The sequence below is a fragment of the Plectrocnemia conspersa genome, unplaced genomic scaffold (assembly GCF_051122295.1).
Source record: "Plectrocnemia conspersa isolate PC_06_02 unplaced genomic scaffold, ASM5112229v1 ptg000009l, whole genome shotgun sequence".
NCBI classification, from domain to species: domain Eukaryota; kingdom Metazoa; phylum Arthropoda; class Insecta; order Trichoptera; family Polycentropodidae; genus Plectrocnemia; species Plectrocnemia conspersa.
Genome location: NW_028277173.1, coordinates 16,689,075 through 16,706,141, shown reverse-complemented (window position 1 = coordinate 16,706,141; position 17,067 = coordinate 16,689,075). Strand labels below are relative to the sequence as shown.

At 29.8% G+C, this 17,067-nt stretch overlaps 1 protein-coding gene across 8 annotated transcripts in view; it reads left to right on the top strand.

The window, feature by feature from the left end:
* Positions 1 to 16,854, top strand: part of Hr51 (photoreceptor-specific nuclear hormone receptor 51) — a 45,239-nt gene extending 28,385 nt beyond the window's left edge. For 4 of the 8 annotated variants that reach the window (XM_088191397.1, XM_088191393.1, XM_088191391.1 and 1 more), the window contains 5 exons: positions 8,169 to 8,283; positions 12,758 to 12,948; positions 15,204 to 15,415; positions 15,484 to 15,739; positions 15,806 to 16,854. In XM_088191397.1, coding sequence (XP_088047523.1) covers positions 8,169 to 8,283; positions 12,758 to 12,948; positions 15,204 to 15,415; positions 15,484 to 15,739; positions 15,806 to 16,044 — 1,013 coding nt within the window. In that variant the 3' untranslated portion in view covers positions 16,045 to 16,854. The remainder of the gene's footprint in view (positions 1 to 8,168; positions 8,284 to 12,757; positions 12,949 to 15,203; positions 15,416 to 15,483; positions 15,740 to 15,805) is intronic. The other 4 variants (XM_088191395.1, XM_088191399.1, XM_088191398.1 and 1 more) reach the window with 1 other exon arrangement.
* Positions 16,855 to 17,067: the final 213 nt, after the last annotated feature.

Genomic DNA, 17,067 nt, shown 5'->3' with positions numbered 1-17,067 from the left:
TTGCCATCCTGCATATAAAGAGCCATTTGTCGTTACGGTTTCCCGTGTAATATGAAAACACATCAAAAACTTTCCCAACCGGTTAGAGAAAGAAACATAAATTCTATCACCCCTCGAGTCTTAGCCAATACATTGAAACTTTGCGCAAGGCGCGCTTTTCAATCTGTGATATACTATACCTAATATGTATTCTACCATCGAATGAAATTTCTCTTACAAAATATTAAAATTTGAACATTAAACATAAAAAGCTTTCTAACACAAATTATATTATTTAATAATAATAGTAAAATATATCAAAGCAAACACAGTTTTTATTAAATAATTATTATTAAAAAATTAGATATTAATAATTAAATAATACTTTTTAGAAAATAATAGAGACTTTTTAATCAGCATACTGAAAGGTTGTGTATGAAAAAAATTTAGATCAACCTATGAATCTTTAACTTGAGTGTTTATCAAATCAGGTATGATTTAATCTTTAGATATTTTCAACGGTATAAAACGATACATATTTTTATTACAAAAAATACGATTCTGCTGCGAAGAATCTAAAAATAAAATGGGGGGTCTAGTTTGTTACGTTACATTGGTAAATATGCAACGTATGATGGTAGTACAAACTGTCCAAGAATTTATACAACAAATGTTTATTTAAATGTCGTAGTCGTACAGCAAAAACATCAATAAAAACCGGCTCAAACCACATGGTTATTATTATAACATTATAAATAGTTTCCAATTAATAAAACATGGCTGTGTCAGATTCCTATACTTAATCATCTCATTGCTAAAATCTACTCATAGCTGATAATTGTTACTTTCCTGTAACTAATAATTTCGTTCATCATAAAAAAAATGTGATACGTTACTAAGAACGTTACTGTTAATTAGCAATTCGGTTATCATCCGTAAAAGTATATATATATAGGTGCGCCTAATAAAAAAAATGCTTTTAAATAACTCTGAATGATAGCGAGCCACCGTTTGACATGAGCTGGATTTGCGATGGTGCAGGAAAAAAGATGGCGGCTCCTCCGCTCCTTCATTTCCTGGCAGCGAGCGCCACTAAATGGGAATTAAACGACCAAAGTGAATCTGCGCATTTATATGGAGTTGTAGAGGCGCGGATCAATCCGCCACACCTGCTCTCTTATTTTCCCGAAACACAGCCTGTTTGCAAAGTCTGCTAACTTTGGAAAACTAACGAAACTGTTAAGCGTCGGCTTACCGGTTTTAAAACATGTTTTATACGTTTTGAAATATTATTTTTAATTTTTAAGTAAAGAGAATGATTGATTTCATTGCTTATTTAGTCAATTTTCTATACCTGTTATTTCAGTTAAAAAAGCTTTATGATCAAAATTTAAATACGGTTGTTTTCAGAATTAAGCGGCCAGAATTTAAGCGGCCAGAATAATTATCAGAGAGCAAAAGCTCGGAATTTATATTAAATGATTAAATTAAAAATTGGATTGCCCATAATTTATATTAAATAGTAAGAAGTATTTTGACAGATGGTAAAAAACATTTTTTTCATTTGGAAATAGTGCCATCGTATAGTGTTGTTAATGCTGTAACGCTGAAAATTGTACAACTGGTCTATTTGTCATTCGCATGTTGACAGTATTATATGATTATCAATGTGTTTTAGAGACAACTTGTATGGTTGGACTCGCAACATTGTCAAATGTCAACACAACAAGCCAAGCGTGCTCTCTGCCGCCGCTCTGTCGTTATTTCCGCTTCGTTCGTCGCTCTGAATACTTTCGCATCCTACATACAATTAAATAGATTCCTTAAGAGTTATTCATAGGCTGTTCAAGTTCTGAACAACGCTCGCTCGCACCTAAATTCTCCAACAGTTTTGGTGCGAACTAGATATTTTATAATATATTTTTTAAATAATAACTTTGTTGCCTTTATAATCAATTCTAGTATGTTTATAATATAACACCATATATAATGCGTCTTTATAGGTGGACATTCAACGACAAGGAATTATTGTTGCCTCTTCAGTGTAAAATTGTGAGGTATTGGCATGAATATATAATGAAAGTTATTCAAAGTGTACTAGGTAGATAATTTTATATATGCCGTATAACTAGTGGCTCTTTTCGTGAAAATGCCAGATCAAAAAATCTCATTTCTCGAGAAATTTGCAGATTTCTTAAAAAATTTCAGTCATTTTTTATTAAAAATTAAATTAGTTCAAATATTCTTAAATGCTTTACAACCACTATAAATAGTAATATTCTGTTAACAAATTTATATAATTATTGTTATGATATAAATTTAACAAGATAAATTTAAATAAACCTAAATAATAAAAATTATACATTATCTTTTAAAAAATTTGAAATTTTTTTACTGATAATTACGATGTTAGGTATATACATTTTACATATTTCTACTAATAATTAACCGTTTATGTGCCATAAGCAGGTTAACGCATTGTATATTTTCATATCATATGAGTTTGTATAAGCGCTCTTCTTTAAACCTAAATATTTTATAAGCAGTGTTATAAAATAAATAGCACACACTGACACTTATGAAAATATTTGAGTAATACTAGGATTTATTTATCACAAACATAATCTAAATAATAGATCACATGTTTAATTTTTTACCCTTCTACTAAATTGGGAACGTGTTATTTGGGCGCGTGTAGATGGGGGACTAGAAAATATTTTTGTTGCAGTACGAATCAGGCGCGTGTGGTGAAATATCCAATCTTTAGCTTGCTCATATATAAAGCAACAGGCACCCAAATAGCATGTAGGGTCTATTGTATTTTAAATAAAAAATTGCAACTTGTCGTTCACCACAATACCACGGCATCTAAAAAGTTAAATTATTTACCAAATGTATTTCTAATATTATTAATAATAATAATTCAATTATGAAGAGTAAAAATAAAATAACTTATGATGACTTTTATTTAGATGATCCTAAAATATTTTGTTTTTTGGTTTAAAAATAGAAAGCCGATGTTTATTATTTAATTAAAAAAATTCTTTAGATATTGATTTATTAATTACTGTAAAGATAAAAGTATACAACATAATGATTGCATATGAGTTATTTAATGAATTCATGACGCAAATAAACATTATAAATAATGTAGTCTGTGATTTATTTATTTATGTATATGTATATATTTAAATGGTAATGTATTTTTAAGTAAAGTTATATTTTCACTAGTATAAATTTATTATCATAAATTAAGCTAGTTAAAAAGTATCAAACAATTGAATTATAATTTCACTTGTCAATATCAGTGAAACTGTATTCATACCCTATACGGATGTTCGAAACATGTGATATTTTGTCCTACAACTACGTTTTTAAAATATAATTAAACTGATGAAAATATATGCTACTGCTCTAAACAGTCGTAACTCAATTCGACAGTTGCAAAACGGCAATCTCAAACATAACCTAAACGGATTAACCAATTCCAAGTTGACCTAATAAAAGTTTCAAAATGAACTATACATAGTTTAAAAACTTTCATTGTGCCATTTTGGATTTGGTTTATATGTTTAGGTTAGGTTTGGGTTTGAACAGAAAATGGGTTTAATTACAGCATAATTTCACTAGCGCCGATCAATTAAATTATGTTTTCGCTTGTAGAAATATATATGTATTTGGATATAATTTCATTTAAGTGGCAGTAAAAATGTAACTTCACTGCTATGTACATATATTATCTGTAATATATATAAAACTCGAATACTGAGATTATTCAAAATGAATCTTGATTCCAGGATTTATAAAAAATGTTGGGAGTCACAATTCCTTGTCAGTGAAAGAGAAAAAAATATGTTTTAAAACTAGTTTAATATATATATATTAATAAATTTGTATTTGTAACGCCTTTGTCGTAATACTGTAGACGTTATTATACAGCACGGCACAAAAGTAGCGTCGGGTTAAAGCTGAAACTACATGGCGGAGGCAGCGGCGGGATCAGCGAGACACTGATTAATGTCTTTTAAATCCTATATTTAATCCGTCCCGCTCCGACCTGCACTTCACGGGCTTACGGCCCACTTGCCTGCTCCCGGGTTATCCCCCAGGATTACGCCCCACCACCTACAATCTATTATTCAAAACAAAACACACCCCCGGCACACCGAATTCAAAATCGCTTTGCACACGACAAACCCTGCTTTTATTTTCTGGAACACTTCATACCAGCTAACCATCCACCTGATGTCCACTACTTTTGACCCAAAGCATCAATGTATAATATGTTCATCGTACATATCTGTATATATTTATTTTGTTTACAAATACATTTTTTGATAGTTTTCCGAGATGGGATCTTAACTGTCTTTGTCCGTATTACGCTAGATTGTAGAGTATTCTCATGGGTGCGGAATAAGGCGTGAAGCATCACCGCTCGGTGCTTAGACCGTGCTTTTCCGTCCCCTAATTTAAATACATTTACATAGGCAAGATCCAAAAGGCTCACAATCTCATCCCTTTAGGTGGGATACACGTACTGAAACAATAATAAAAGCAGCGAACTCTCAAGTGTTTTTCAGGTGATACTTTTTATAATATATTTAAAGATTTAGCTACTTTTGATAAATCGATGCATAAAATTGGGAGCGCAATTAAATATTATATATCCGTTATGAAAAATATGATTAGCTAATTCTGCGATTCATAATCTAAATTCAAAGCAATCTATAAATGTAACTTATTAACAACCTTTATATATAAAAAAATTGTACTTTAGAATTTAAAGTAGCCTTGGGAAATAAAATCAGAGTGCATATTCACATCGTATGCGGATTATCAAATTTGTACTCAGTGGCAGTGATTGGATTGGTTGTTTAGTATGCAGAACATGTTAACGGTTACAATGTATGTTCATATATATTACATTATTATAGGCTTGTAGTTTATTTTGCTGATATGTTTTTATGGTTACAAAACATATTTTTATTATTGTATTATATTGAGAAGTCAAAATAGTTGAAAATATAATTTATATTAACCAAATAAATTTAAAAATCATTATTTATATTTAATAACATTATAGTCGATCATAAAAAAGTAAATGTTTTTAAAAAGGCAAAGATTTTAATACACAAAAAAAAATTTTAAATAAGAAATAATGCTTGAAGGAAATATGGAAATTAAAATAGAACGAAATAAAATATCCATAATACTAAAAATGGTGGGTTTAAAGTTACACACATATAATATTACAATCTGATTGATTGCATATCTTTTTAGTGCTATAAAATATTTATCACGTGTATTCATATATATGTATAGATACATATACACATATATAAGGCAAATAAAGGGAGAATTGTCGCATAGACCGGGCGTGGGTTTACGATCCAACCTGAAATAAGGGGAATGAGATAAAAGAGACGTTGAACATCGTAATGTTTCCCACAAAAGCCATTTTCTTTTGTCTCCAATTTATTCCCATCCATTTCTGAGTATTGCCACCGTAAAATATTGGTTCATCTACCCGCGCACATACATCTCTATACGCGTATCACATCTATATTTTATCTATCCTTGATACATTTGTTTTAATAAAAACACGTACGGAATGATGTATGTACAAGGCTGCAGAGGCTTCCATTTTAAAGGGTGAATGATTTTTTAATGTATAGTTATTTACTAACTTGTACTAATATGAAGATGTGATGTCATAAAATATCTGATCAAGATCATTTTTTATATTTTTTTAATAATAACGGTAATTAATTATAAAATATGTTGAAACAATTAATTAATTTATTCAAATAGTTGCTATTTTGCGTCGCCGTCGCAGTGGAAACGCTCGTTACTGAGCGTTTCAACTGCGATTTTATTGCTTTTGACGTGAATTTTTGACTTCTGAGAAATGATAATTGTTTTTGCGCGCTCCTATTGACCAAAATTCGGTTTAAATACACTTTGATCAATACTCTCATATCAATAAATTTTAAAATAAATCTCTAAATTTTTTTATGCGCTTCGTGGCATAGAAAAAGCTGCTTTGAATTCTATATAAATTATATTTGCATATAATTTTATTTTAGTAGAACGATTAGTAAGAATAGAGTTCCGGCACCTTTTTTGTTTAAAAAAATCCCTGCTTCTATGATTTATTGATTTCTTGAACATATTATCTGTAAAATCAAATATAATTTATTGGAATAATAAAACAATTCCCAAAAAATTTTAGTCAAATTTATAAAACATAAAAGTAAAATCTAAATTCAATTTACAAATATAAGAATAAAATCTATAAAAAAAATATATCTTATTGAGAGGAATACAATTATTTCCTATATTTCATTATTTTATAAATATGAGGGGAGACCTTTAAAATTAAAGTTTTTATAACTTCTTTTAAACGGATATAATTTTACATATATAAGATGCTCCAAAAATAATAAAATAAATCTAGGTTATAACAGATGTAAGATAGTTGAAGAAACTGTTTATTTGTATACGAGAATATTATGCTTTTTAATTAACAGGATTATCCTGCATGTCTATTGTTCTTAGCTAGAATTTACTCGCTATAGTATAAATTACAACTGATAATGGATCTCGAACTTTTCCAATTATGTTCAAATCAACAAATTTAGGGGAAAATGTATCACTCATAGCTTTGCTTTCGACATATTCTTGAAAAATACCATGTGGTATCAGACCTGCGAAAGTAAATATTATTTTTATTGATATCTGATATTAGAATTGGAGCCTACAACTGCAATAAGATTTTTGATAGTATAAGCACTTTTTATATTAAATTTCGTATTTTTTTACTGCTAAACATGATACGCAACTACGTATCATGTTTAGCATTATAATTATATGAATGATTTTTTATAGAAAAGCAATAAGTAACAAAAATGAAATATTGCATATAGAAAATCAATAAGTGACCAAAAAACAATCCATTTAAAAATTATTGAATATTTACGATTTTACTAGAATCAAGGGAGTTGTACAAAATATTTTTTACAGCAGTGTAATGCTTATTAATCAGGATTACGCAGCAGGTCTATTTTCTTCAGTTGTAGTTTACTAATATTAATATTAATATCGATTAAAAATAAACCTCAAAATATTGAAAAACTTTTTAAATTTTGACAAAAAATCTTCAAGAAAATTTGTCATTCGAAACTATAGCTATTTTAGCATATTTTTCAATATTAGCACCATAATTGATTAACTGCTTTATTTAATAAATGTTGCCAAAACAGACGCAGCTTTAATTATAACGCGTTTAAATTTATCACCAAAACATGAGTATATTACTGTTTTTCTTGTTAGTCCTTGTTGTGTAAATAAATAAAAATAAATTATTAAAATATGTTCTGATAAATCAAAAAAATGTTTCATATCCAAAAAGATGATTATATAATCTTTTAAATCTCACACTCATTGAAGTACATATTCTAAGCTTAAAGATTGAACCTGGTTTTCATTGTAGATGTACATTTTTTACAATATGTAATTATACAGAGCATACATTTCAGCCGAGCTCCTTAAAATTTATCTCAATATCATGAAAGCGTTATATATTCTCTAACATCTAAATTGATTAGTATATGACGTAACACGTTTATATCATAACCGAATTACATAGGAAACTAAAATACTTTAATCTAAAATTATACATTAATTCAGCGCTATAATTTTATCTCGGCGTCCGCCCGTCGATTGTCTTTTGTCCGGTGATGCAACAACGCATTGTGTCCAATCATCTGCCAGCATCCATCGACGTGCATCTGACAACTCCTGTCATAATATTACGATGCTCCTGACATATTTACCTGAGCTGAGTTAATATTTCACGCTCTATGATTCCATTAAGCGGAACGGTCGGGTGGGCCGCTGGGAAGAGTGTGTTTGACGCGGCGCACAGGGGAAAAATAATGCGAACCATAGATTGATGTACCAGAATGGACACGTGACGACTACATGTTTGCTATTATTAACTGTTATAATTGTTTTGACTTGCAACCCTCTGATGGAAATATTTAGAAGACGCATTATGGGCGAAAATCCATTATTTCGTGTTCAATCCATAAATTATTGTAGTGTGCTAAATGAGCATTAAACTTAATTTAAAAATAAAATATGCTTTAATTAATAAAATATTCTATTATTTTTAAATATTTTTTCAGCTGTACAAAACGAGCGCCAACCAAGAAACACAGCTACGATCAGACCTGAAGCTCTACGAGATATGGGTCAAGAAAGAGCTCTACGAGAGGCTGCTGTCGCCGTGGGAGTTTTTGGGTAAATTATCTCACATTAAACATTATCTTATATTATCCATTGATAATCTAATTGATTGGAAAATGGTTGGTGAAATACACACATATACATATAATACGTAGATAGTGTTAGTCAATATGAAATCATAGTAAAACCCAGCGAACACGACCGATTTGGCTTCGTTTCAGTCTGCTGAACTTAGTTTCAGCCATCAAAGCCACTAAAGGTTGGATGATCAAACATGTTCTGCTGTTTTACGCCTTGCTCGATTAGCGAAAGCCTCGCGGATTTCACGTATCACGTGTTTGCCGTCTAATTTTAATGCGTGCTTTCGTACGTAGGTAATAGAAATAGACACCAAAGCTGAAATAAACGTGATTTAAATTAACAATCTCGTTTAAATCACACGTATTTATAACTTATTTAACTGTGTGTATATTTTTAATTTAAAAGTTGTTAATCAAAGTCACTGTAATGAAAAACGAATTTACTATTAAATATTCAAAGCAGTAATTTTAAAATTATATTATACAAATAAGAATACATATTTTATTTTTGTGAAAGAAATGAATCAGATAGTATATTTCTTATTTTTGTAGTAAATATTCCTGCCTTTGAGAATACTCGCTCACTTTTCGTTGATGTTGTTTTAATTGTGAGTAAATTTTTACAAAAGGATTAAAATGTTCATTTCGAGTCCATTCTCCGTATGGTCGCAAAATTTTAAATTTATTTCGTTGATTTAATTTATTATTATTTACCCGAGAAATATTATGTTAGTTTATAAGTTAATTATTTAATTTTTCTTTGGTTGTTAAAGTCATATTTATAATTATTTCGGTGTCTGATTCTAAACTTTCTAAATAAAAAAATATGTTCTAATAATTTTTTTCTATTATTAAAATATATTTTTGGAAGCAACTTCAAAAATAATTTTCCTTGCCAACACAGTCGAGCTTTTGTAATATTTTTCAGTAGTAAATCTGAAAGTCTCGGTTTACTTTTTTTATACCTCGTGACACGAGACAGTACAATTCCCGTGTTGTCTCAACACAGAATAATGCTTATGCAATATTTAGTATTTCAAACAAAATCTAAAATATGTTAGCAAAAAATAATTACCATAATACAAAAATAAGATGATTTTATAAAAAAATATTGCATATACTTTTGATCCAATTTTTATACGTAATATATTTAATGTTTATTTCTAAGTAATATTTCATATAAATATATAACTCGAAATTCAGCTATAAATTACGGTATGTGCCATTAATTATTTATAACATAATCAATAATAAAATTGAATATTTTACAATATATTTCCCGGAACATGAGACGACATAAAAGCCGGGAATTTCCGTTAAAAATTCATGGATAATTTTTCCACAGACTCTCCGGTACATACATATGAATATATATTATATTGTAAAAAAAAAATTTCTGCCACATGGGTGAGATAACTTACTATAGAATTACAAGATAATTTCTAATACATTTACGTTTAGACCTTTTGACAAAACACCCAGACTTGTTTTATTGCTTTTGTATGGTTAACTATAAACAATATTAAATTAAAATAAAACACGTGTATGTATTGTGAAAAACTTAAATAATTTTTAAATGATTAATTTTGAGTTTATAGTTATAGCCTTCAAGTGTAATTCTATTTTTTTACTAGTTTATGCACTTTTTATTGTAATTTTAATATTTATTAATCGCTAAAAAGTACACATTGTTTCGCTTAGAATAAATCTTGTCTCTAGAAAAAGCTCTTAACATATTTGAAAACCACATATTCTACACATAAATTAAATTATTGAATTTTTGTGGAAAACAACCATTTATTAGGAAAAATCTTATAAATTTCCAAATTGACCAGAATCAAATGAGTAAAAACTGCATATTTCTTTATGAAGAGTTGTAATAACTGCATATTTATTAACTAATGCTTTAAAATTGTGAATACAATGCTGTTATTCACAATGTATATTATTAATACTGAGCTGAAAATGGATTTCAAACTATCGATAATCTACTTTTTAATTTTTTCCAAGACAGCAAATCTATGAAAATTCATTATTCAAAGCTTTGCTTATTTTAGCATACTCTTCAAAGTTACTTGTATTATCATATTTTTATTGTTAAAAATTAATCAACTGTTTTATTCAATAAATGTTGCTAAAACAGACGCAGTTTTAATTAAAATTAAACTTATAACAAAATCATGAGTATATAGCTGTTTCTTGTAGCGCATTGTTGCAAATATTTACTTTATTTCTGGAAGATTGAGAATATTTTTCAATGCCAAAAATATGATTATATAATCTATTAGATCGAACAATCGTCGAAGCATATTTATTAGGCTTGGCCATCGAACTTTGTTATGATAGAAAATATGTTCCGGATTAATGTATTGCAGAAAACTAATAACTTAACTGTAAATTGTATGTGATTTAGTCCCTTCGATTTATACACAATACTTCTTTGTGTATAATATTCTTATTACATTGCAATCAGGGTATTGTTAATTTTTTTATTCTGAATTATTTTTACTGCTTAAATATAAATAAATAGTTTTATAAAATATAAATGCTCAGTCTCAAGGGAGCCGTCTTTTGCATAAATATAATAATAATAAATATATTAGCGTTTTTTGCCTAATAAATAATATATATTAATAAAAGTTTAATTTAAAATAAATACTTTGTTATATAATTGTTTAGAAAAAAGTGCAAAAGGATTGTAAATATAATCTTTTAATGACTAAAGAATAGTATAATACATACAATATGAAAATTCAATTATAAAATAGTTTCTCAAAAAATATGTATGTTGGAATTTCGCTCTAAAAACGGTGTATGTAAAATATACATACATATAGTTAGTTATAAAATCTAAAAATCTTCAGTGTCTTATTTGGTTTCTTCCCTGTATTACAGGGGTATCCAACATTGTGGAAGCTCTGGACCGCATTGCCCGACAAAAAATGTCAAAAACCAGAGAATTTTATATTTATTTTTTCTACAGTTTAATCTGTATTTCTAATCCGTCCATTACAATGTTAATTTTTACACAAAAAAACAATAACTGTGCATCAATATTTGGTTTAATAATGAACGTAGCGATTTAAAGATGCTCGTCTATTTTTTTGTTTTGGTTTTGCTTTTTGTATGCTTCATACAAAAAAAAAATTAATAAGCTCACCCAGATATACGTCATAAAGAGTGCAGGGTATTTTTCATTATGCAGTTATAAATTCATGAAAGTCTAATAAAAATACTTATATAAATAATTCTTAAAATTAAATATCTGATTTAGATTATATACATTATATCTATTAGTTTGCTGGCTTAATGTCGATGTTAACTAAGAATAGAATAACAAATATACTAAATGCAGTTGCTGGTTTCTGAAATTTAAAATCTATTTACAAAGTTACGTGACAAAATAGCAATTAAGTTTACGTGATTTTGTTCAGACAATACTTAAAGTGAATTAATCCTCTGTTTTTATTCTCAGATAAGCACAATTTTTTTTAATTTTAAATTCCGTAGCTTTTTGAAACATTCAATTCATTAACTGATTTTCATCTTGGAGATGTATGTTCAATTGATTGAAATGAGCTGTGATATGCACACTAGAAATGTTAAATCAGCCATTTTCAAATTCAAGTGCTGGCTTTCCTCTTCGTATTTTCAGTTCGTGATAATCACTTTACTGAAGTAAAGTACACTTCATAGAAGTTTACAGAAGATTCAGAAACATTATATTAATGATGATTCAATCCTTGATTTATATAGAATTTATTTTGTTATTGACGACGTGCCATGCTAAAATATAATTTTATTAGTAATTTAATATGTAGGCTGCATGAGCAAGTGTTGTGGAGCGCATGCGGCCCGCCAGCCCCAGGTTGGATACCCCTGCTTTATAATTTATAATGTAGCTGTTTTCAATTAATCGACACAAAAATCTATGTCACACTTTTGGTGATGCTAAAAATATATTTTTTTATGATTTTATAAATTCGTCGCTCTTTTCTCGTCAAATCTACTAGGCGACCGTTTTTCATGTGAGCGAATGCCTTAAAAAGGCCAACAAACATAAGAGAATGCTCAATTGTGATCCATAATTATACATGAGCGCTTGTCATCAAAGCCGAAACGCTATGGCAAAACCAACCTTCCACCTGACTCAGTCTATTACCGAGGTGCCTAAGAGCTAAACCATTCAACCGGTCACAAAGGCCTACCGGGTGAAAGAGCAATGTTGTTTACTTTATAATGTGGCTACAAAGCGTGGGCACCGACTCCTATGTGACTTAACAACGGTTCAGTCACACTATGTCTTATGTATCGTATCAAACTTTTGCACGGCATATGGCTTAAATTATTTTTTCATCCCTCTAAAACCCACATTAAATCAAATGCATTCAATGAGTTCGAGTGGGCGTGACGAACGGCCCTAACAAATGTGCATCACATGCTTCCAGGCCTCCAGTATCGCTGGCCCTTCTGTCACCTAATAGATATGGTTCGTTGGTATCTGGCTGTTTGGACTCCACGTCTCCAGCATCAGCGGCGAGGACTCCACTTCCAGCTCCGATGCCACCGCCGCCGCCTTCGACGTCGCCACTTTCAAGTCGCAGCAGATCGCCCAGCAAAGTTGACACAGGAGACGATGGTAATTATTTATATATATTTTTATTAACTTAATTAAATACAGTTAAAACACTGTTACTCAAATAGTAGTCTGCGAATTGATGTATTAGTGTCCAACATGTTCTAAAAGTATGGACATAAGTCAATCAATTAAGAAAATTTTTCTGGAATTTGTACCGTATACAAGTATTATAAAGAAAATGCGACTCTTTTGATTCTTTTGAACCAAAGTTCTAGAGCTGTATAAAATTGAACTTAAAACTCAGCATTTGCCGCAACTTATTTTTATGGGACTGGTTTTTTTATCACAAAAGTGAACATTCAATAAAGTTATGAAATAATTATATTATAATTTCCACGGATTATTTTCTTTATTAAAAAAATATATATGAAGTTCAGGTTCCCCCCCCCCCACCCTCTTTGAATTTAGTCTGAAATACTACGAATTTTAATGAAATCGAAATACTAAAAAAATGGACACTGGCTGGCGAATTTTTGCCTCCCCTCTCCTCCTCCTTCGAAAAATCTAAAATGATATCCCTGATTCAAAACTAAGAATTATCGGGTTATCTTTCAAAGAAAATCTAAAAAAATAGTCTCAAATCTATCCCAAAAGCATTGTTCAAGATAATAAAATTAAAAAAAAAATTAAATTTAAAATAATAATAAATATTTTTACCAGTGAAAATATAATTTATCTGACAGGTGCTCGTAAAATTATATGCTCTTAACTCTTCCATATACAGCAATATTGAATATATTTAAATACTTATCATTATTTATTTAAATGCGATGTATAAATATTACAGTGAAGTTATATATTAACTAGTGAAGTCCAAATACATTTTCACCAGTAGATATATATTTCTACTACCGAAAATATAATTTAACAGTGAAATTATATACTGCTCTAAAATGTCTATGAAACTCAATTTGACAGTTGCAAAACGTCCGTTTGTTGTTCAAACCCAAACCTATCCTTCACGAATTTACCAAATCCAACTTAACCTAATACAAGTTCTAGAAGTAATTATAGATTTATAAAGTCAAGTCTACAATACAATCTCTCAGAGGAAAATAGTATAAGCGGAATAAGAAGTACAGACAGTCGTCGCCTTTCGCATATTGCTCCAAAGCTTGTCTGCACTTCGATATTACACTATTTTTAAATATATGATAGCTATTTTTACCGATATTAATACGGACTTTTGATATGAGAGTATTAGTTAAAGTATATTTAAACCGAATTTAGGACAATATGAGGGCGCAAAAACAATTATCACTTCTCAGAAGTCAAAAATTCACGTCAAAAGCAATGAAATCGTGTCGGTGCCTGTGAGAACGCTTCTCACAGCGATGGCGCCGACACGATTATATTGCTTTTGGCGTGGATTTTTGACTTCTGAAACGTTATAATGTATCATTCAATTCTCACTTATTGAGGGCCGTATTATTGTTATAAAAAGTCGACTTGGACGGCACGATTCTATTGCTTTTGACGTGGATTCTAAACATGGACCCCCTTGAATTTAGCTAGAAAAATTCTTGGCATTTAATGAAATACTATGAATCATAATTAAATTAAAATATTAAAAAAACGACCACTGACTGGCTAACTTTTGCCCTCTCCTGGAAAAATCTGAAATGACGTCCCTGACCCTTCTTGTATGAGAAATAGGAATTTGTGAATATAATATTGTAAGATTTTAATTAAACTAAGTTGTAAATATCCTAAAATATTGTGCTGTTTTCTTTAACTAAAATCACAATTTATGGTAAAATAATAAAAAAATAGTCGTAATAATTTTTTTTAATACATTTTCTCTTCCTTCCACTCTCTTCTTCTCACCTTTTGTACTTAGAATTTGTAAATTTATACAATAGTAGACCTATCAAGGTTTCTCTGATTTTAATTAAAAAAGATATAGCATTCATTTAGACTATATTTTTTTAATTGATTTAAATTTTGCACATTTGGTGCACAGTATATCAATTCGTAAATTCATTTTGCCGATATTGTATGTAGATTTTTTCAAAGCACTCAAAAAATCATTAGTTTATATTAAAAGTCAGATAATTTTGGACCTCCCTCCGTAGAACATAAAGTGTTACGATTAATCCGACCACCTGGGTTACCCGGATTAAGGTATTTGGGACTTAAAGATCCTAATTGCTCCCAAGGGATGCGCCGCATTTAAACCTCGTAGCCACCATATCAAGCAGCGCTGCTGTATACATTTTTACCTAATCCCACAAATGGATATTTGATTATTCCAGACGACAGCATAGACGTGGATGTTACAAATCCAGAAGACAGTCCGTGGAGGGAGCATAGTGGAAATTTAGGAGCAGGACCTTTGCTGGGACCTATTCAAGGCACTACTCTAGCTCAAGAAGCAGCTCACGAGACTTCGGCTAGACTGCTATTTATGGCTGTGAAATGGGCTAAAAATCTACCGTCTTTTGCAAGCTTAGCTTTTAGGGATCAGGTATGATTTGTCTTTATATTAATTGTGCTTATCTTGTAACATTGACTAATGTTTTTAATCAAAATTAGGTCATCTTATTAGAAGAAGCTTGGGCTGAATTATTTCTGTTAAATGCCATACAATGGTGTATGCCGTTAGAAGCTGGAGGCGCTCCTCTTTTTACATGTGGACAAGAAAATAATCAATCAGGACCTGCAGCGCCTGGTCAACCGAGCCAAGCTCGAGATTTACGCATCTTGCAAGACACTTTAGCAAGATATAAAGCAGTTCTAGTAGATCCAGCTGAATTTGCGTGCATGAAAGCGATCGTGTTGTTTAGATCAGGTATTTGATTTTTATGTAGCTATGAATTCATTCAACGAATATTTCTAAGAATTGATTTATTTTTAGAAACACGCGGTTTGAAAGAGCCGCTCCAAATTGAACATTTGCAAGATCAGGCTCAAGTGATGCTTCTCCAACACGCAAGAGCTTTAGCTCCTGGAAGACCAGCTCGCTTTGGCAGACTTCTACTGCTCTTGCCGTTATTGAGAGCTGTTCCAGCTCCTCGTTTGGAAAGATTGTTCTTCTCGCGTACCATAGGCGCTACTCCAATGGAAAAAGTACTGTGCGACATGTATAAAAATTGAAGAAGAGACTAAAATTACTTTTTTTTAATAATATAACGAATCTGATGTTTTAAGTGTCCTAATTTAAGCATTATTCCATGATAAAGAACGTAAACCTATTTTAAAAATATAGGTAATTTAAGTGTATCTGTGTATATAATATTTAATTCATAATATATACAAATTAAATTTTTAAGAGTATTAAACACATTATATAAATCTAAAAATCTGTAAACAAATATCTTTAAAAATAAGTGAGCTTTCTAGTCGCATTTATATATAAGATAATAAATTTGTTATATAACCAAACTCTAATGTGATTAATTATTTGGAATTATCAATAGATGCCTCTCACTGTATTCCGAAAATTGTATAATATAATAATTTTGTGAATGAGTCGAGTCTAGGATAAACAGTTAATTTTCAATATAAGTAATAGATGGTGTTTTTTAGAACATAAAAATACGAATTTTAATAAATACATCGATTAATTTTTAAATATAGTTTCAATACTCTAAATAGAATCTTATACACTTGTAAATATTTATATAAATATGCACAATTGCTTACGTAAATTTTATGGAATAGTACGTTATGTATTGTCAAAAATGCGTTTATATGTGATATTATGTTAAATTAAATAAATATATATATATATATATACATATATAAAAAAAAAATCTATGTATACTATTGTTTAATTATATTAAGGGACAAAAAAAGCGTTTTATATGATTTAATAATGATTTTTTAACAGACTGTAAATATAATATATTATATATAATTGTGTGTAATTCACTTGAAGAAGAAAATAATAATAATCGTCAAATATTTCGCGCATTTTACTGACCCCTTCGCTGATTTCGGTTATGTATATATTTGATAAGTACGATTTTTACTGTTTACCGTACTCGCGGGGACATTCTTTGGGCAACAGCGATTGAGTCATTAATATAAAAGAACTCAGTGGATCGTTGAATTACGGAAGAGGTATATTGTGTCCCAGTGACCTAGAATGTTCTTGCGCCGGTACTGAACTGTTAT